Raw genomic sequence first — 23,699 nt, forward strand, 5'->3', positions numbered from 1 at the left:
TTGAGGTGGGCCCGAGAACTTTTGAAATTGGTTAAGAATTGTTGAAAACAGCTGGCTAACAGGAAAGTTAACGGGAAGACTTGCATTTAGCCATTGTTGATGAGCTGTAATATTTAAATAATGTCAGCATTTTTATCTTACATGTTTTGTTCTTATTGGCTGAGACTAGTCCGGGACTAGGTAAGAATTTCCTGTGAGTCATGGTCCCAATCTTGAGGTTTCCCAGTAACTGATGAGACCATTATGGTTTCGTATTACCACTCCCATGCTAGACAAGTTCTGATCCTAGAACATGGCTCCATCATAATTAACTTTATATTTACCCACCTTCGGGGGTCTCCATTTGCTTACCACTAGGTTTGGCCTCACTTCCTTATCAAATTCTGATAGTTCCTTCAATTTGTCCAAGTAGAGCAAAGTTGATTGAGCTCACTATCTTGTTCTCGGGTTTGAGAGAGTTTCTGGCACACCATATATAATTTTCAAAGTTGAGTACAATGACATGGACATCTATGGACTGGCTACTACCTTGAAGACTAAATCAAAGATTTCAAATCTAGACCATTTACTTAATAATCTATATATATAATAATAGGTGAAGTTGAGAGAAACTCAAATTACAATTCCAAATTAGAGTTCCAATTTTACGCCATGTATCCTAAATTATATATCTTTAAAGAGTTTTATTTCTTAATTTTAGAATCAAATGTGGGACCACATCATGAATATTTATCCAAGTGAGTTATTAACTACAAAAACCAAAGAGTCTAAAATAAATGAATAGTAAAAAAAAAAAATGCTTCACAATCATTTTTTTAAAAATGACAATTTACATTTTATACCTAATAATATCCTTACAAATTTTTTTTAAAGAGTTAACAAAATATAAAAATGACTATCAATATTATTTAAATTATATATATAGGAATTATATTATGCATTTTATTATATATTTTTAAGTGTATCTATGCATATGCATGGGGTTACAAGATAGTAAAGAATAATTACCATGAAGTAGACAAAATACTATTAAATTTTATTGGATTATTTATTTTAAATAAAAATTTTAAAAATAGATATACCACCTAATGTATATAAGAAATATAATTTAATTTCTCAAAAAAAAAAAAAACATAATTTAAATCACTCATATAGACCACACAAATGCAATAAGAGATATGCACCCTAAAATATGTGTATGCACCCTTACCCCAGCAACCGTAATCTACATATATTTAAACTAAAATAAACAAAACAATTATCTGAAATTTAATCAAAACGGATTTTTTTTAGAAGAAAAGGAAAATGGAAATAAATAGTGAATTTAATACATAAAACAATTCAATACAACATGGAAATACATAAACTAAAAATGAACTTACCAGGCCCTAAAACTCAATTGGCCGGTCCCCTCAGGATTTAGACTAACTCAAAGAACAAAAGAGCAATCAAAACCTTGAGAGAGAGAGGGTTTTGAAAAAGAAAGCAAAGTTTATTTATTTATAATTATTATCGTTTTCTTTGAATCTTGAATACTATTTAGTATACCCACTCTCCTTAAGTTCGCTGTTTTTACTGGTTGAAGACCCTCATTACATGGGGAAGTTTGGGTAAGAAAGTTGTGTTTAAGCAATGTAGGACTGCTTAGCCACAAAATTGTATCTTAAAGAAACCTTCCATTTTTTAGTATTTCAGCCACGGCCTCCATGCGCAAGAGTTGACAGCCATGTGTAAGGCTCAGTTGAGGCCGTGTATACATGGTTGATGCATGCATACGGCACGCTATACTTATGCTCTTTTTCTTGCTTTTTAGTGTCTTAGCTGACTAATGTATCATGTCTAGGTGTTATCATTTGAAACTGTGGATTCAAGCAGGGGCGGCATGATGCATTTAGAGGCCTTAGGCGAAAATTGACTCGAGACTTTTCATATATTTAAATATGACTTTTTTTATAAAAAAAATTAATATTACTTAAATTCTATTATCTTGTGTTTAGATGCAAAATTATTAATTAACTATGTAGAATTTTTTTTCTTTAGAAAATCTATAGACATAAAAAAATTAACAAAACATTTCACAGTTGTTGATGTAGCAGATTGGCAATGGTAAGTAAAAATGTGATGTTAGTGGTAGACTTAGATGAAAATTAGTAAAAGTTAACAACTCAACTGGTGTGAAAATTTGTGAAATTCTTTGGGTATTGCTTTTTTCTTTTTCTTTTTCTTTTTTCCTTTTTTGTGAAAAGTGTTATATTTACAATATTTTCATAACAAATCCTAAATATTAAGTCGTTACTAGTTCTAATTTAAGCTCATCATTGAATTACTTTTTTTCCCACCAATAACAGCTAGTAACAACTTGCTACTTAGGACTTGTTGTGAAAAATGTTGTGGACGTGGTATTTTTCTCTCTTTTTTCTTGTTTTTTATTTGATAAAAAAAAGTTATTTTATTTATTGGCTAATATTTTTGGGCTTAATGAATAAGTTTATAATATAAAAAATTACTTTATTGGCCAAAATTTGGGGGCCTTTTTCTACTTAGGGGCCTTAGGCGACCGCCTCACTTGCTTTCATACTAGAGCCGGCCCTGGATTCAAGTTTATTAACCAATACAAAATAGGATGTTTATACAATAATCCACTAGTTTCTCAAAAAAAAAAAAAAAAAAAAAAAAAAAAAAAAAAACAGAACAATAATCCACTGTCCTTAGTGCATATGCTCCTTAGCGAACACAACAACAAAGGGATTTGGTAGAAGTGAATTTGGCAGCCACGCTCAAATAATAGTTTTCAGTATTTAAATACTGAAAATTGTTGGTAAAAAAAAAAAGTATTTGGTAGTGATGTTTTTATTATGGGTGTTTGAGTTATAATTCTCAAATTAGAGTATTTAAAACATATTTTTTGAAAACTCATTCATACCAGTTTTTTTTTTTGAGAAACAAACACACACACATACACAGGGGAGAGGGAAAAGGGTTCTAACACAAAGGCACGCCATAATTCCACTCATACCAATTTTTAATTTTCAAGTAACATTGTTAAATGGTCTTTTTGTAACGTAAACAAGTTGAAAATTGTGGCCCCATGGACTAGACTAATTAAACTCTTTTTTTTTTTTCTCTGACAGGCCCACCTCTTTGTCTTTCTCTCCTTCTTTTCTTTTTTTTTTTCTCCTTAAATAAAATATAATTCTTTTACAAAAAAATTATCAATTAAAAAAAAAATACATATACATACCAAACACACAATTTTTTTTTTTTCACATTTTAAAATATGTTATTTGAAATATGGTACTAAACACATTTTTTTTTCCATTATGAATACTTTAAACACGTGTTTTCACACGTCGCAACACTTTTTAAATCACAATTTTCACAATATTTTGAATGCCAATACTTAAACAACACTAAGCTGCCGCTAGCCACTCAAAAATTGTTCCCACCTAGGGATGGCAATGGGGGCGAGGCGGGGTCGAATGATGGGGTCTTTGCCCCCACTCTGCATAATTTTGTCTTGCCCCATCCCCGCCTCACCTTTCTTGCCCTATCCTTGCCCCTTTGGGCCTTGCGAAACCTCACTTCATCTTGTAAAACTCTTTTTTTTGTTAATTTTCCCTACAACTATTACAATTTTTTAAAATAAAATTACTTGTTTTATTAATAAAAATATACTTGAAATTACAAATAAATTTATCCCATCAAATCAAACTAATTTTTAGCAAAAACTTAATAATATTATTGAAGTGTTTAACAAGACAATGTCACAACAAAAACAAAGATCTCATAGTATGACACAACAAAATAATCCAAACTCCTAATACATAACAAAATAAAAATTGCCTAGTTCTTCAAAAATAATCTTCACTTTCTTCCGTCATTGTGACACCACTTTCTTCTTCATCATCATAATCATTCCGGATGATGTTTTGGAATGTATCTTTAGTTCCATCTACAATAGATGAAGAACCTAAAAAAAAGTAAAATAAATTCAATCAAACAATTGAAAAATATAATAAAGAATGTAGCAAATAAATCATTGCATAATTAAACTAGTAAATTTAATTTCCATTAATTTTAGCCCATAACCAATTTTGAGCACACATTAAAGCCTCCACGGTCTTTTAATGAAGTTTACTGCGATGTGGACTTAACAATCAACCACTTGTGCTAAATGATGACTTCAAGGCAACAGTTGACACTGGAATGGCAAGGATATCCCTTACAATATGTTTCAAAGTAGGATACTTAGGGCCATTAGATTCCCCCCATGCCAAAATATCAAAATCCATAGTTCTTGGCATTAAATCATCAACGGTTCTTAGAATATACCATTGTCAGTTTCTTTAATACCTTATCCCCTCTCCCCGTGTGTGTCTGTGTTAAAAAATACTTAGTATTCTAAAAAAAAATCATCCTCAAGGTAATGGTCCAACTCCAATTTAATATTCCCACGTCTTTTTTTTCTTTTTTACTAAGATATCTTTCAAAGTCTATAAGGGAGTCATCAACTTGTGGATCCTCTCCTACACAAAGGCCACGAGTACCTTCCTTACCCATTCTCCTAGAACTATTGTCACGAATCATTTCATAACAAATATCTCTAACCCTTTGAATTTCATTATTAGCTTCGTCACCATAAATTATTGGAAAATAATAGTCTAACAATTCAATCATATCTTGGGTCTAAAATGGTTGCCACGGCCATAACACCATGAATCACATTCCAGTAACAATTAAATTTTTCCAACATTTTAAATGTCATATTCCTAATCAAATCAATTGCGCTTGTAAACCAAGAATTCAAAGCTATTTTTATTTCACACACCTTAGGAAAGAAAAGATTGGCTGTAGGGTATGAGGTACCCGAGAATAGCTCTGTAACCTTGTGAAACTTGCCAATCTCTCACATATACTACTTGCCATCTCCCATTCTTCCTCTGTTGGAATGCGCTTATAAGATGACTCACAAATGTTCAATTGATAAAAGACATTTTGATACTTTATAGCAATAGAAAGCATGAGATAGATAGAGTTCCAGCGAGTCTTACAATCAAGGGCTAGTTCTTTGGTACATTCATTATGTTCTTGTTGGGCTGCCTCTTCAAACTTCTACCTTCTCTTTGTTGATGACTCCAAACAATTGATTTGTGCTTTCCCTCTCCTTCAATTATCTCATTGTTATGTTGGACATCTTCTGGCCTATCCAACAGAGGTTATGACGAGGTTGCATTATCTTCATCTACTATCGAAGGAAATTGATTGCTGCCAATAGGTACAAATGGATTGGAGCTACCAATGTTATTATGTGAAGTCATTTTTTTTCTTGATGTTAATTTAGCAACTTAGTAATGGACAAACTATATTTCTCCAACAAAGATAATATAGAATAATGGGAAAGAAAGAAAATTACAAGAATAAAATGAAACAATGAGTTTTAAACTTCCAAGTTGAATATTTGAAGTAGTTGTTCTAACAAAGAAAAAAGAAAATGTTAAAATACACCCAAAGCTATCACTTGTATATTCAAATCCCCAAAAGAAATGCTTGAAGATACAAAACCAAACACACTGACAGGTACAGTGAGTTAACTTTCAAGAAAATATTTTGTTTATTTTTTAATAATACCTAATGCATTTTTTGTCTTTAATTTTTTTATAACATTTTTTTCTTTGTCTTTATTTTTTTTTTTTTTTAACATCTTTATCTTCTTCTAGAAACTAATTTGGAAGTCCTTTTTCTTTATTTTTTAATTACATCTTTTTTCTTTATTTTTTCTAACATATATGCACCTATATGTATATATATTATTTTTATGAGTGAAACTAATCTAGAGCTTTTATTTTTTCTAACATATATGTGTGTTTGTGTGTGTAGACCCGTACCCTAAATTGCACCAATATGGACACAAGTACGACACGGACACGAACACGGGGGTACAACAATTTTTGAAAAATAAGGATACGACATGGCATGGATACGGCAATTAAATAATTAATTAAACTTTATATTTAGGCATATTTTTAAATATTTTTAGACATAAAATATGTTTATGTCTAGAATTTAAATTATGTAAGAACTACAAATAAGTAAACTAACACCCAAAGTAATATACATAAAATGTTTAGAGTACATTCCCACCACCGGCACTTGTTTTTTCTGAATTAGTAACATATTTCCATAGAAGAGTAGCTGACTCAGTTGATTTTTTACTTTAAGAATTCATTTTAGTAAAATCACCTACAATATTTAACTTCAATAAATAAATAAAACTATAGCAGGACACAAAAAAAAAAAAATCACTAAATTCATAATAAACATTATAATTTATAAAGCAAAACAAAAGGCTGAGTAAAGAAACCAAAAAAAAATTTTTAAATTCAAAATAAAAAGTATAACATAGTGACACTATGACAGTGAGAGTGGGATTAAAAAAAAAGCGTTATAACTTATAAGTGAGTAGCAGTACACCCATTAAACAACCAAAAAAAATAGTACACCCATTGACCCAAAATATCTAAAAAAAAAAAAAAAAAAAAAGGAGAAGAGAAGGGGTTGGACTTGTTGTCCACGCTAAGAGAGAGAGAGAGATCAGAAGGGACAAGGCACGGCGTCGACGTCTATGGAGCTCACTGATTAACCCGATCTAGTTCCGACGAGGGATAGAGGGCAACGGGTAAAGGTCAGAGGGAGGGTGGGTTAAGAACTTGAGATGTGGGTTTCAACTTTCAATGTAATGACTTCTCAAACTCTAAGTTTGCTTTTGAGGGCATATCACAAAATCAATGGTATTGTTAAGTCCATTTTTCAAAATCTGTGGTTTTTTTTTTCACTGCTAGTATGTTGGACGTGTCGGAGCCGTGTCAGAGAAGCGCAAAAAAAAAAGAAAAAAAAAAGAGACATTGCTCGCACACCGGAGTCTAGCGTGTCTTATCGGTTTTGGTGTCCGACACGTGTTGGACATCGGTAAGTCACCAAAAATGGCGTGTCGGTGCAACCTAGCCCGTACCTTATAGGACAAGCTATTATGTTGTTCCAATTTCTTCATGATAGAAATAACTACACAACATTTAGATCCATACCTCATAACAACCACACACAATGACACAAACACAAACATTCAGACCCGTAGCTCATAAAAATAGAAAATGTTCTATTATGTTCATGATGAAAACTATGTTGAGAAAGACATTGAATGGAATCAATGATTCAATAGAATATAAATTTGTTTCTAATAAAGGCATAAGAAAATGTTAAAATTGATATCTTATTTCCAACTTTGCTAGAGAGAAAAAAGAGGTAGAGAGTCACATTGGGTAGAATAAAATAAGTTGATGATATATTTGTTTAAAAAGTAGGGTTTTAGAGTATGAAAAATTTACAATTTAACCCTTATTAACGTGGGGCGAGGTGGGTCTAAAAAGTATAAATCCATCCCCACCTTGCCTTGTGGTGCAGATCTAAAATCTCGTCTCATCTCCGTCCCACCACTTTTGCAAGGCGGGAAAAACCCGCATGGGGCAAAGTAAGGAAGGACGGGTTAAGTGGAGCGGGATAAAATTGCCATCCCTATTCCCACCCTTCAAATTTGCAAACTAATTCTCCTTGGATTAAATTTTAATGAATTGGACCTGTCATAAGCTTGAGCCATAAGTTGGGCCACCCTTTAGGGGAATCGTGTTGATTACCAAGTCAGGCACATACTTCGCAATCTTTTCATTGTTTGTGGCATATTTGGGATTCTGAGGCCTTTTTTTAGGCCCTGTTTTGGGCATTATATATATGCTCTCAATCAGTCAAAAATCGCAATGGGCTTTCCTTATATGTGATAAGGTTTGGGGCCTTGTTGGCTCAATCTTGCTTGCATCATTTGTGGGCCTTTTATGGCCTAAACATGAAGCCCACCAAAAATGAGTTATGAACAGAACTAGTTTAGGAGACTGATAGTTGAAAGTTGTTATTGAATATAAGTCCTCTGTATTATTTTTTGTGTACCACTTTATATTTCACCCATCATAACTTGCACTTTCTAAAAAAAAAAAAAATCACAACTTGCAATATATTAATTCTTTTTTTCCATTTTAAACTTCAGTTATTTTATAAGAAAAGTAAAATCAATATATAACAAGTTGTGATTGGTGGAATATAGAGTGGTACATAACAAGTGGTACAGAGGATTTGTATTTGTTGTTATTGTCGATTTTTCTTGAGTTAAACGCTTTCTTGTTTTGAAAAAAAAAAAAAAAAAAAAAACCAGGCAAGCATTATTAGATAAACCCTTTCTTGAGTTAAACCCTTTCTTGTTTAAAGGAAAGAAAAACTCTTATACGTATATCGATGTCAAATCACGTCAACTAATTTAATACATGACCAACAAAGCAAGACATAATTGTAAAGTAACAGAGAAGAATTCGAATAAAAAATGTGATAAAGAAAATCCAACCTAAAACTAAACCACATACATGAATCTGTACAAAACAAATTTATAATACTATATAATAAATTAATACCTACCAAAAATGCGTTAATGAGACACCTCCAAAGGCACCGGCTTGGCTAGAGGCGAGTTCCGACACACAGGACATGTAGCATGCAGCTTTAACCATGAGTCCACACATTCAAGATGAAAGAGATGACCACAATCTGGTAAATCCCGCAACACGTCTGTGTCTTTATAATCAGCCAAGCATATTGAGCAGCATGATGCAGTAGAGTTGGCCTTGTTCTTGTGGAGCTTTGCTTGAGCATAGATGAGCTTTGGGTACTTGTCTAGAGTGGCTTCGTCAAGGCCTAGTTCGAGGGTGATTGCATTTTGTTCTGCAGTTGCGAGGTTGCCAATTTGGAGGGATGGGTGAACACTGCAATAGCAAAGCAGTAGTATAACTATGAACATGATAGTGATGAAAGAGAAGAGTATAATCATATATACAAGCCCATATAGAATATTTGCAGACATGGTTAGAATCTAAAATGAAATGGAAGGGTGGGATGCATAGAGAAAAAAACGACGTAGGGGGGCTGTATTTTATATGGGTTGAAAAAGGACAAAAGTCACGAAACGTGAGAGACTTTGGTGTTGTTAATATAACAAAGGAAATGCTTGAATAAGTACCTGGCAATTGTTTGTTACTAGGTGCACCGGCGGCTCTGTTGCCCATAAAAAAAAAAAAAAAAAAAAAATTATATATATATATATATATATATATATAAATAATCATTTTAAACTAATATATTTTTGTAACCATCCTGATTTGGAAACAATGTATACCTATATATATATATATATATATACTTTAAAAAAATAAATGATATACTAAATTAACATATTTTGACCATCTTAATAAAAATGTTGAACACCTTATTTAATAATTATAAGAAATTGAGTTTAATAAATATTAAAGTAATGCTATATCCACAACATTTTTATAATAATTTCACAATAAATTTTAAGTGGTAAGTTACTACTAATTCTAATTTGGGTTCAATATTGATATGTTTTACCCACCAATAACAAGCTAATAACTTGTTGCATAAGAGTTGTTATGAAATTGTTGTGGTCACTTTATTATTTTCATATCAGCATTTTCAATTTGCATTTTATCTTTTATTAGTTTATATATATATATATATATATATTTTTTTTTTTTCTCTTATTCTCTTTAATTGTTAGGGCAAAAAAATTGTAATATTTCATATATTTACGTGTTTTTTTTTTTTGTGACATTGATATAATCAAATGATTTCTTTATTAAATTTCATATAATTTATTTTTTTAGTACCCACCTTAAAAAAAATTCCTATAGCTGCCATTTATTAAGTACATATTTGGAGTTGCTATATGGGGATCCTTAATTGCTCTTTCAATGTTATTGCCAAGTACAAAATTCTCTCTAATTTTATAACTAAATTTAAATGTTCCAGACTTCCAATGGATTATTATTTTGTCTATTTTGCATATGGATTGCCCTGATGACTAGTTTTGCTCTTTAGATTATTGCAAACCACAAAGGTAGCATGCGCCATGCGGGCTCACTTTATTATATATATATAAATGTCACATGGATATGATAATTTTTGTCATTTCAAATTTTCTCTCTTGTGAAGACAGTAAATCGTAGTTAAATCATTTTAAGATTAGAAAATATTTATGTACTTTTGGAGTATAGTTAAATAATATTTTTGAAAATCCACTTTACTTGCTTCTTAGCTTTGGTTGTTGCTTCTCTTTGTGCGTGGACAAATGTCCAAACACTTTCAAATCCCCTACTTTTATTTATTTTTTTTACTAAGGAGAAGGAGAAGAGCAAATGAAGATGTTATAGGTGTAGGTCCCAAAACTTATCTTAAAAGGAATAAAACTCCGAAGATAATTTATATACTTATAATACCAAGTTTTCCACTTAACGCCTAAAATTCTTGAAAGTATAATGATTAGTTAAAAGGAAAAATCTTCATCGATTTTTTTTTTTTCAAATGAAATAAAGATGAAAGCGCAAGCATATCTCACTTAAAACACATATGATGCATATGGATTTTAAGACTGGAATTTCTTGTTATTGTAGAGTAGTAAGTAAAAAACTTGGAAAAGAATTGATTAGAAAATAGAAAGCAAAGCTGAATTTCCCCTCTCCACAGTCCATAAGTTTTAAGGTCATGGTATGACATCATTGCTTAGTTCAGCAAGCCAATCAAAGTGTCTGGTCTTTCTTCTGACCAACGACCAATTAGAAGCATAAAACTATCTTCCAATTTATGTAAAACAATAATGCACAAGGTTATACATACAATACAATACAAAATATAGAAAAATACCTCCAACCTTTATTATTTATTATTATTTTACGGCGAACTGCAAAAGACAATTAAGGCTTATTCCTCTCACAAATACTCACTAGAGATTCTGCCTTCGTTTAAAATCAACCATCGAGCGTTACAAAACATGCACAGAACTCATTGGTTTTACAGAACTCAATCTATTATCCCCTTTAATCTATGTTGCTGACATCCCCAATAACTTTAGGGAATATGTTTTACCTCACACAACATTTTTCTTTGTTGCCTGAATGTCTCTCACGCATCTTATATAAACGTGGCAAACAATTCAAGTTGATTGGGTTTGACTCGGCTGAGTTCTGGTAAAAAATATATCATCCTAAATAGATTGCAAATCCTATAATCCTTACCTAGTATTTTGAGGGTTATTAGGTCAACTTGGAGTTGGTATGACCCATATTTTTTCTTATGCCAAAAAACATAATTAAAAAAGATACATGATTATTATGTCTCTGTCTTCTACTGGTGATTCTACGTTGGGTCCAGGGTAGTCACTGTACAAGACCATTTTGACCTAGAAAAAAAAATTATTATATATAATTTTTTTAAATTATGATTTTTTTTTATCCTTAAATAAAATTTGTGACCGACCTAAATTTTTTTAAGTCTAACATAATTACATTTTGGACAAAGTTTGACACCAAATTTGGTTATAGGTTAGGGTAGTCAATATTTTTTTATTGGATGTGAATTTTAGCAAATGCACCATTCGATTATATTTTTATCTTATATCCTCTATATTTGCAAAATTTTAGGAAGATTAAAAATTAATAGCTATATTCATCAATCAAATTTTTGAATTTCTAGTTTTTATAATCTATAATTATACATAAAAATAAGTTTTTAGATTGAATAGTAAATAGAATTTGATTGGCAATGAAATTCGACATGTGTTTTAAGAAAATAAAAAGCATGCAATTTAAATGTTAAATTTTCAAAATATGTAATCATGTTAATTTGTTTAGTCAAAATTGTAGTTTTAGGTTACAACTAAGTTTGTAGTCAAATTTTGTCCTTAAAATTTGACTACTTTAACAATACATTAGGTCCTTACAAATGAAAAGAAAAAGCCCAAAATATTTTTTATTTAACTAAAATTTTGAGAGAAATGTAGCTTGTAATATTGATAATGAGACTCTTATGCAATATTGATAATAAGACTCTCATGCAATGTATGACTTTTATGTATTTGTGTTTTTATTTATTTATTTATTATTATTTTTTATCAATATATAGAGTTCTCTTTTTATATTTAAGTTTCTTAATGGCCATCTTGAAAAAAGTTTCTGTAGTTGCCAATGCTATTTTCCTTTCAAAACATATAAGAGAACAAAGAAACATAAACATTCAAATACAAAATTTAAATATTACATAAATTCTTAAGTTTACATAGTCCAAGTCAAAGAATGGGAAAAAAAAAAGAGCTAGATGTCATGGATCCTATCAAGTCCTCAATTGTCTTAGGTGTGTCTATCATATAAAGGTGGCGTTTGGATTCAAATTATCCCGCATTTGCATTTTGCCTTTTTTTTTTTTTTTTTTCCACGCGTTTTGCTTTAGGGGGCAATTATTACTGTTTACGCACTGTTTATATATTGTTCATGTACTGTTTACACATTGTTTACGGGACCCACATCCACTTTATTCAAAACAAATATTAAAAATGGATCCCACGGTACTATTCACATATTTAAAAATTATTTTGCTACAGTATTTTCAGTTTTCAGTTTTTAATTTTTAGCAAAATAAGTTGTATCCAAACAGACTCAAAGTATTAAAAATAAAACATAATATGCTTGGTAAAGCAAATTAAGTAAATATTTAATATGAATTGGACATCAATATACTCAATATTAGTAGTAAATCCAATAGTGAAAGTATTCATGCTTGAGAATTGCACCTCAAGTTGGATAGTAATTTTGCTAGTATTTTTATCTACAACACAAAGTTTCATTATAACTTTAGTAATTGTAAACAAGGAAGACAATTCCAATAGAAATCAACCAAAGAGACACCTTATATATCTGCGGCAGTAAATGGAGGAGCGGCCATCGTGCCTTCTGATCCCCCACATTCCATCCCCACAGTCCTCCTCTGCAATTCTTCCCCAAATGGATCTTCCGCATTCGTCAACTTCTCGAGATCGACGCCGTTCTTAAATGCATAAATTTTGATAGGTTGGACCAGTTATGAGCTTGAGCCATAAGTTGGACCACCCTTTAGGGGCATCATGTTGATTACCAAGTGAGGCACATACTTCGCAATCTTTTCATTGTTTGTGGCATATTTGGGGTTCCTAGGCCATCCATTAGGCCGTTTTGGTGTTTTGGGCATTTTATGTAGCTCTCAATCAGCCAAAAATCGCAATGGGGGCTTTCTTTATTTGTGATAAGGTTTGGGCCCTTGTTGGACCAATCGTGCTTGTCTGCATTTGTGAGCCTTTTATGGCCTAAACATGAAGTCCACCAAAAATGAGTTATGAACAGAACTATTTTAGGAGACTGATAGTTTTAAGTTGTTCTTGTCGATTTTTCTTGAGTTAAACGCTTTCTTGTTTTGAAAAAAAAAAAAAAAACCCAAGCAAGCTTCATTAGATAAACCCTTTCTAGTTTAAAGGAAAGAAAAACTCTTTTACATATATCGATGTCAAATCAGGTCATGATATATTTTAATACATGACCAACAAAGCAAGACATAATTATTAACAGAGAAGAATTCGAATAAAAAATGTGACACACAAAATCCAACTTAAAAGTACCAATCCACATACATGAATCTGTGCAAAACAAATTTATAGTACTTTATAATAAATACCTACAAAAAATGCGTTAATGAGACACCTCCAAAGGCACCGGCTTGGCTAGAGGCGAGTTCCGACACACCGGACATGTAGCATGCAGCTTTAACCATGAGTCCACACATTCAAGATGAAAGAGATGACCACAATCTGGTAAATCCCGCAACACGTCTGTGTCTTTATAATCAGCCAAGCATATTGAGCAACATGATGTGGTAGAGTTGGCCTTGTCCTTGTGGAGCTTTGCTTGAGCATAGATGAGTTTTGGGTACTTGTCTAGAGTGGCTTCATCGAGGCCTAGTTCGATGGTGATTGCATTTTGTTCTGCAGTTGTGAGATTACCGTTTTGGAGGGATGGCTGGACGCAATAGCAAACAATTAGTAAAATAATGATCATGATAGTGATGAAAGAGAAGAGCATAATCATATATACAAGCCCATATAGATTTTTTGAAGACATCGTTAGAATCTAAAATGAACTGGAAGAGTGGGTTGCATAGAGGAAAAAAGTTTGGGGGCTGTATTTTTGGGATGAAAAAGGACAATACGTGAGAGACTTTGATAGTGCTTGCTAGTTTTGGGAATGAGTACCTGGTGATTGTTTGTTTGGTGCATATTTGGAGTTGCTATATGGGGATTCTTAACTGCTGTTTCAATACTATCGCTAAGTAGTACAAATTCTCTCTAATTTTATAACTAAATTTAAACGTTCCAATGGATTATTAATTTATTATTTTTTCTATTTTGCATTTGGGTTGTCCTCAGGGACGGATTCAGAATTTTAAGTTAGCAAGGGCCGAAGTATAAAGAAAAAAAACTCCAAATAAACAGTCATATAGTATTAAAAAATTATAAATATTCAACGTTGTTTCTAAATACATTAAGATGCAATTATTTACCAATAAAAACAAAAACAAAATAATGTTTTTTTTTTATTAATAATAGGTTGGCTAGGATTTTTTTTTTTTTTTTTTTTGGTTGAAGTTAATGCATTACAGTGGTGGTGTTAAAAATTTTAGCTTTTAACACCTGAAAAAGCTATTTTATATATTTTACCACCTCACTTTACAATACACTCAATATCAAATATTCCATTTTTTTTATCATTTCATCTAAAATAATATAAACAACTCATTAAAATAATAAAGAAAGTGAGAGAATTTGAGTTTTTTAATTGAAAGAAGAGATATAATCTTAATAAAACATTTTATTTTATTTTTAATGACTTACTACAGTCCACTGGTATTTATACCTGTTTACTGTTGTTAAAAAAAAATTTAGCTTTAGCTTCTTCAATACACATGATTTTTTGGTAGTAAAATAGTTTTTTTTTTTTTTTACTAAAATATAATAATCATTGTGAATGTTTTTATTGTTTTTGTTAAGCTTTTGTGTTGGATAGCTGCTATTTGATTGATACTAATTAGGTTTATTGAGGAGAAATGTTTTGGAAGGGGGGCTTAACTATAAAAATGAAATATATAATAACTAAGAAAAAATTGGACCAAGAGCCGGGCCCCACCTGGGTCCGTCCTTGGTTATCCTGATGATTAGTTTTGCTTTCTCAAGGGTCTGTTTGGATACCGTTTATTTTGTTGAAAATTGAAAATACTATAGCAAAATAAATTTTAAATGTATGAATAATGCTGTGAGACCCATTTTTAATGAAAGTTTTGTTAAAAAAAAAGTTTATGAGTCTCATGAACAGTGCACGAGACTCATTAGAAAGCATTGAAATACGCTTTTCAATGAAAAAAAAAAAAAAAAAAGTGTAAAACGCAAATGGATTGCGTTTCATCAGTATCCACATCAGTATCCAAATGGATACTAAATTATCGCAAACTACAAGGAGAGCATGTGGGGTCACTTATAAAATCCAAGTTTTCCACGTAACTAACACCTAAAATTCTTGAAAGTATAATGATTAGTTAGAAGGAAAATTCTTCATCGATTTTTTATTTATTTTTATTTGAATGAAATATAGATGAAAGCGCAAGCTTATCTCACTTAAAACACTACAGGTGCGCATTAAGGATTTTAAGATTGAAGTTTCTTGTTCTTGTAGAGCAGTGAGTAACTAAATTGAAAAAAAAAAAAAAAAAAACGATTAGAAAATAGAAAGAAAAATTGAATTTCCCCTCTCCATAGTCCATAAGTTTTAAGGTCATGTGCATCATTGCTTAAGCAAGCCAATCAAAGTGTCTGGTTTTTCTTCTGACCAACGACCAATTAGAAGCATAAAACTATCTATCAATTTGTGTAAAACAAGAATATGCATTTTATATATATATATATATATATATATAACTGAAACTTCTAAAACTTCCACAATTTTCCACATCACTACTATTTTATTTTTTTAGATTTTTTTATTTTAGGTTTTATATCTTATATATTTATCATTTCTCTTTAACATGTAATTATCTTATCAAGTGTTATAATAGTTTAGTTTAAATAAAACTCTATTAAATATATGTTTCAAGAACTTGAAAATTCTACTTCAACTAAACTTCTATAACAAAAATTTCAACAAATATAAACCCCTGCCAAGATCGAAACCCTTCATACTCACTCAAATTTACACAAAGAAAACACACACAACAAATTGAAGATTTTGCAAAGAGGATATGGGACTTCATGAGACCACTTTGTAACGTTGTATCCATGAAGTTGCTCAGAGTAAATGCAGAGGTAAGGACGTGTTGCCATCTTTCATACTCTAACTCTCTATGATTACTACTTTATAATATTGTTATTATTGTGACTTGTGAGTGAGTTTATTAGTATAAAAAATCTACATGTGAAACTTTTAATTGTAAAAATTTGTTTTTAAACATTAGATTTAATTGTAATTTTGATTTAATAATTAACAATTTCATCAATCAATTTTTCTCTAACGTTGGTGTAATTTGTACTACTATGTATGTTATATATAGAACCCTCATATGACCTTTGAAAAACCACTCTATAAAAAAAATTGTCATCAATAACAAGAAGAGCTTATTCTTGACCATCAAAACCATAAATTTCCTGTCATCAATAATCAATTTTATATTAATGTTGTGATATAGTGCATAGGTATTTAAAAAAAAAAAGGAGAAGTATAGTCCATATGGGAATGGTTTAGATGTTTCCTACTTGATTTTGGAATTTCAGATTGATTAGTAGAATAATATGGAGCGAGGAGGTGCATTATTCATATTAAAAATGGCAATTCACATTGATAAGAAACTAAACAAAGACGTGTAATAACCTCTATACATATAGTGGTGGTGTAGCGTTGGTGCATGTGAGAGTTTGAAGACAAAGTTTTGTCTTATTTATTTATTTAAAATATGCATCCTACTTTGTTGATACCTATATAATACCTATGGAGAACTATTCAAATTCTACTACAATTTATTTGTTCATATCCTATCATTTTTTTGGATAAATAATAAAACAAAAGCAGCCACTGCCCACCATTACAGTCTTTTATTTTTTATTTATGTAAAATATGCATCCCACTTGGTTGATACCAATACAATACCTATGCAAAAATATTTTAAATTATAAAATAATTTTTCTATTAACTTTTAATTAATAGTTTTTTCATATAGGACTCTCTATTTGTTTTTTTTTTTTTTTTAAATATATGTGATTTTAAATTTAATTATTCTGTACATCGCACGGGTTAGTGACTAGTTATATATACAATATAACATATAGAAAAATACTTCCAATTAACCTTTATTATTTTACAACAAACTACAAAAGACAATTAAGGCTACCTCTCACAAATACTCACTAGAGATCCCGCATTTGTTTAAAATCAACCACTAAGCATTACAAAACATGCCCAGAACACATTTGATGCAGGCCAAGACGTACTAGATAAGCTAAATCAAAGATTTAACCTAATGATTGGTTGAATAGTTTCGGGATGCCACTAAATCAGAGGTAGCAGATGTCACTTAATACTACTAATCACGGATGCCACTCAACGCGACCAAGTCACACACTTGATTGTTAGGAGGAATCACTCAACTCTAAAGCAATGCTACTTGCAAATAATTTTCTGAATAAAAACTTTTCTCCCTTCTTTTGATTTCTTATTGATAATTATAGGTGAATACATTGCAAGTGAAATAAATGTTTTTCACTAAATACTTGACAACTTCCAATACAAATGACAACTCCATAGATTGACTACACATCACCCCATAGATTGACTACACATCACCCTATGATCAATTTTATTAGGTTAGAACAACTACCAACAAAACTCATGATTAACTTTGATTGAATAATAAAGAGAAATAAAAAACCATGAACACTCAAATATCAAAGTTAAATAATACATAAATTCTTAAATTTGCATAATCCAAAGTTCAATAATCTTTCACCACAAAAGAATGGGCAAAAAAAGAAAAAAAAAAGAAAAAAGAAAAAGAAAAAAAGAGCTAGATGTCATGGATCCTATCAAGTTCTCTACCTTCTTAGGTGCATTTATCGTATAAAGTATCAAAAATAAAACATAATATGATACGTAAAGCAAAGTAAGTAAATATTTAATATGAATTGGACACCAATATATTCAATGTTAGTAGTAGATCTAATAGTGGAAGTATTCATACTTGAGAATTGCATCTCAAGCTAGATAGTAATTTTGCTAGTATTTTTATCTACAACACAAAATTTCATTATAACTTTAGCATACAATGAAAACAGGTCAATAAAGAATTAACATTTTATAACTATAACTGTTTTATAAATGGATTACATAATACAAATCCATATATTAACACACTTCAAGTGCAAAATAAAGTCTCCATATTATTTGGCAAAAGAAAAGGATTGATATTTAGAGAAAAAAAAATTATCTCCAATGCTAAAAGTTGATTAAGAAGCAACCGGAGTTTTAAAAATACTTAAGAGATATAGCTCCATTAAAGAGAGCTTACAAAATTGATTTTATTTCTCTTTCAACAGTTTTTTGCATAGTTACTAAATCTAGATAGTTCGAATGATAACCCCATGAAGCAGTACCGAAGTTGGTCCAGTTGTTTATTTAACTAGACCGCTTAAGTGTACAAACCATTTTGGAACCAAATTTCGATTAATGGAAAAACCATAATTTCCAGTTTGGATAATTGGATGGGTAAAAAATGTTATTTGAACTATTCAATGAACATGAAATCAATTCCAAAATGCATTAGAGATGTGAAAATCAAACCATTGAATTAAAAGATCAAGCACATCAAATTTTAACAGTTAATATGCATTATTGCAAATTAGGGTTTAAACTATCTGACTATGATTAATTAATTGATTTGTCATTGAATTGATAAAATAGAATTAATATATGTCATATCTCATTGGTTTAAAGTTTACTACAAGTGTGTATTTAAAGTTTTATTGAATAATACTTGAAGATAATTTTGGTTTTTGAATTTTATGCAGTCATCTTGGAAAAAGGGGGAGAGATTAAATTAAAAAATCCATAAATTTCTTGGGGAACTATCAAGTATCAAATCATTTAGTGGCTTATAAATGTTTTAAAAATCAAAATTGATCCTCAAACAAATTAATATATATATATATAGAGAGAGAGAGAGAGAGAGAGAGAGAGAGAGAGAGAGTTAAAATCATGTAAAATTCACAATTGGAGGAAAAAGAATCAACTGGTCAAAGCCTAGAGGAAGTGCCGATTTGCACTTCCCTCTTGAAATAAGTGCCAAGAACTCCTTAGAGAGATGAGGGTAGTTAGTTTGGGGGAAAATAATGCTCCAGGGTGCCAGTTGTGCATTTAACGAAAAAAAAAAAAAAGGTGTGGTAAATAACCAGCCACTTCGAATTTGCCTTAATCCGCTCAAGTCTCAAACTAATCCTCCTTGGATTACATTTTGATAGGTTGAACCGGGGGATCATGTGTTGATTTCCAAGTAAGGCACATGTTTCACAATCTTTTCACTGTTTGTTGCAAGTTTGGGGTTTCCTAGCTAGGCCATCTTCAAGGCTGTTTGTGTTTTAGGCATTTTATGTTGCACTTGGTCAGTCGCAAATCGCAATGGTTTTTTCTTACAGGACAAAGTTTAATTACAAACTAATTTATAATTAATGGCTATAATTGCACACGATATCTTCTTATTGGATGTGAATATTGACAAAGGACAAAATTTAGTTACAAAATTGGTTGTAGCTTAGCCTTTAACCTTACTCAATATATATATTTTTTATTGGAGATGAATTTTGACAAATCTACTATTGGATTATCTCTTCTTTTTATATCCTCTATGCTTGCAAAATTTCTAAAAAATTAAAAATCAATAACTATGTTATCAATAAATTGTTTAAATTGCAAGTTTTTGTTGTTTAAAATTGTGCATAAAATATAAACTTATAGATCATATAGTAAATAATATCCGATTGATGACGCAAAATTTGAAATATATATTAAAAGCATAAAGAATATATAATTTAACAATTAAATTTTCAAAACATGTAACAATATTTATTTTATTTTGTAAGGTTATAACTTTAAGTTACAATAAATTTTGTAACTAAATTTTGTCATTCGACAAATCTACCATTAAATTACAATTTTTTTCTTATATATTTCATACTTGCAAAATTTCCAAAAGATTAATAATCAATAGATTACTTTTTTCTTACATGAAATATTTAAATTTCAAGTTTTTAAAATCTAAAATTATATAATAATTAAAAAAAAAAGTTTATGGACAACAGATGGCCTAGACATGAAGTCCACCGAAAAAGAGTTATGAACAACCTTTTTTTGGTAGAAAAGGGTACATTTATTAAAAATCAAACATAAACAATTCAAAGTCTAAGGATACATAGAACCTTAAGCATTAGCTAAACGCTTTTAAGTGTGATTCTCTTGGCCAAAAGATTCATACAATGGTTCCTTTCACGGTAAGTGTGCTTGATATAAACAACTAGCTAGTTGAAAGTTGCTATTGTCCATCTTCTGAGTTAAACCATTTCTTGTTTAAAGGAACAACAAACTCTTTTACGTATATCGATATCAATCAAGTCATGACCAACAATGCAAGACATCAATGTTTAGTAACAGAGAAAATCCAACCTACCTAACCAAACCACATAAATGAATCTGTACAAAATTAAATTTATAATAAATTTAAATACCTCTAAATTACAAAATATGCGTTAATGAGACCCCAATGTTTCCATTTTTTTTAGGTTAAACACGTTGCTCCTCCAAAGGCACCGCCTTGGCCAGAGGCAAGTCCCGACACACCGGACACGTAGCATGCAGCAGTAACCATGAGTCGACACATTCAACATGAAAGAGATGACCACAATAGGGTAAAAACCGCAACACATCAGTGTCTTTATAATCAGCCAAGCATATCGAGCAGCATGATGTGGTAGAGTTGCCCGTGCCTTTGTGGAGCTTTGTTTGGCCGTAGATGAATTTTGGGTAGTTTTCTAGAGTGGCTTTGTTGATTGCATCTTGTTGTGCTGTTGTGAAGGTGCCAATTTGGTTGGATGGCGTGACAGTGCAATAGCAAAGCAATGCTATAATCATGATCAAGACGAGCAGGAAAACCAAGAGCATAATGGGATATGTAAACACACTTAGATTAATTGAAGACATTGTTAGAATCTAAAATGAAATGGAAGAATGGGGATTGTATTTGGGGGTGAAAAAGGACAACGCGTGAGAGACTTTGGTGGTGTTGTTATTTTAATGAAGTAAACACTTTTGTATCTGGTGAATGTTTATGTTTGCAGCTTTTTAGTATGTATATTTCAAGTTACCATATGGGGATTGTTAATTGGTCTTATAATATTGCTTAAGTGCAAAATGCTCCCCTACTTGTACTAAAATTTAAAAGCTCAATCAGATTAATAATTATTAATATATATTTTTAAATGATGGAAATAGACAAAGTCGTCGTCGTGAAGATTAGTTTTTTATTTTTTCGAAGGCGAGAGGCAAGGGTGGCACGCACTCTTGTACAGTTGTATGGCTCCCTTTATTATTTTTGGGAATGACTTTTAGTGGGCCACTGGACACGTTATGATATGGATACGTGTTCAAGAGTGGACACTTATCCACATCACAACGTGTTTAGTGGCATTAATCACTGGATACAAGCTCCCCCCATCATTTTTCATACAAAATTAATCTAAAATTTTACTAAATTTTCTAAGTAGGTCTTAGAAATCCAAGTTACGCCAAGTAGTTTTACCAAATTATATAAATATTTTGGATAATTTTATATTTTGTTTAGATAGAGACAATAATTTATTTATTCTTATTAATTTGTTGGATAAAATAAGAATAAACATTTTAACAAAATATGCAACATGCATCTAAGTTTCAATTGATAAAGATAACAACTTATTTGTTCTTATTAATTTCTTTAGATAAAGTAACAATAATTGTTTTAACAAAATATGTAACATGCATTTTAGATAAAATAATAATACTTGTCTATATATATATAATTGAAACCTTTGACTTTTTATTGATCTCTCCAGAGCTTTCCACATCATTATTATTATTTTTTAAATAAAATTATTTTTGTTTAGTCCAAACTTAATAAGGAGTGAAACTTTATCTCTCTAACAAGTTCAACTTAAACTTAAACTCAAACTCAAACTCTATCTCTCTATCTTAATCAATTTAAGATTTTATAAAATTATTTTAGTCTACCTCACAAATAGGTAGGATCCCGTGCATAGCATGGGTTAGCGACTAATTTTATCAAAATATGTAACATGCATCTAAGTTTTAATTTATAGTGACAACAACTTATTTGTTCTTATCTATTTCTTTAAATAAAGTAACAATAAGTGTTTTAACGAAACATGCAACATGCATCTAAGTTTTAGAAATTTAAATTTCACTCCAACTAAAATTCTATTATCAAAATCTCAAAAATTATATATATTCACCAATGGTCTTTCCATTGAATCTTTCTTGCACCCCATGTTTTTGTTTTATTTTTTATTTTTTTGTGTTTTCCAAGTTACAACTTATGCATATTGTCGGGGGTGAGGAACCGAAGAGGGAGAATCATAGAGTAAAACCTACCCAAGGGGCAGTACTTCATAACTATATGTTAGGACAGGCTCAGATTAATCTGGATAAGATTTTTTGAGAAGTTGAGGAGAGCGGTACACCCAAGGAGCCTGAGGGACAAGTGTTCCTCGGGGGACTAGAGATTGACCGTCAAGTCCACAAGGCCGAGAGCTAAGGAGGGAAGGAGAGATGTGCAAGTGAAGAAAGGAGGAAGTTTCCAGATAAAGTACTCATCACCTCCGCATTCAATGCATTGCATCAACTCAACTGGCCGCATTAATGGTAGAATAATCCTTGAACAGTGCCCTCACAGCTTGCCCACAAGGCCGAGAGCCAAGGAGGGAGGGAGAGATGTGCAAGTGAAGAAAGGAGGAAGTTTTCAGATAAAATACTCATCACCTCCGCATTCAATGCACTGCATTAACTCAACTGGCCACATCAATGGTAGAATAATCCCTAAGTACAGTGCCCTCACAACTTGCAGCATATTCTACCACCTCCAACAAGGCCCTGATGGGACAAGTATCTAAGTGAAGATTAGTGGCTATCCAAGTGGAGGGCTGAGATGCAATCCAGGTAGCTATATAAGGAAAATGGACTCCTCCAAAAAAGGATATAGAAAATAAAAATTAGAGAGAGAAATATAAAGTGTAATCAAGAACTTTGTAACCAAGAAGGGAATATGATATGTACTAATGATCCTCGGATAGAATTGAGGAAGAATTGATACATAAATGTTTGTCTTATTATTATTCTCTCGCAAAGCTAATACCAAAACAATTGATCTCTCTTTAAATTGTTTAACGAAATCAACAAGGCTTGAAAGGTTGGCCTTGATAACTTACCTCTTCAAATTAATTGTACTCGGCCACTATAAAGTCCATACCCATTGAACTGGGGCCGGGCCATTGATCTAGTCCCCTACACATATGTATTTCTATATGATAATTTTGATTAAATAAATTCATCTTATTTATTGTTATTTGTTTCTAAATTTTCATGTATGGATAT

At 31.0% G+C, this 23,699-nt stretch overlaps 2 protein-coding genes across 2 annotated transcripts; both read right to left on the bottom strand.

The window, feature by feature from the left end:
* Positions 1 to 8,524: 8,524 nt before the first annotated feature.
* Positions 8,525 to 8,956, bottom strand: LOC115966566 (RING-H2 finger protein ATL70-like). Its single transcript, XM_031085778.1, has one exon. The coding sequence runs from the start codon at positions 8,954 to 8,956 to the stop codon at positions 8,525 to 8,527; it is 432 nt and encodes a 143-aa protein (XP_030941638.1).
* A 3,893-nt stretch (positions 8,957 to 12,849) lies between these two features.
* Positions 12,850 to 14,090, bottom strand: LOC115966567 (putative RING-H2 finger protein ATL71). The gene is made up of 3 exons (XM_031085779.1): positions 14,064 to 14,090; positions 13,716 to 13,988; positions 12,850 to 12,987 (listed from the first exon to the last, which is right to left on the bottom strand). Exons 1-3 carry the CDS (start codon positions 14,088 to 14,090, stop codon positions 12,850 to 12,852), a joined length of 438 nt encoding a protein of 145 aa, XP_030941639.1.
* Positions 14,091 to 23,699: the final 9,609 nt, after the last annotated feature.

The sequence above is a fragment of the Quercus lobata genome, chromosome 11 (genome assembly GCF_001633185.2).
Source record: "Quercus lobata isolate SW786 chromosome 11, ValleyOak3.0 Primary Assembly, whole genome shotgun sequence".
Classification (NCBI taxonomy): Eukaryota; Viridiplantae; Streptophyta; class Magnoliopsida; order Fagales; family Fagaceae; genus Quercus; species Quercus lobata.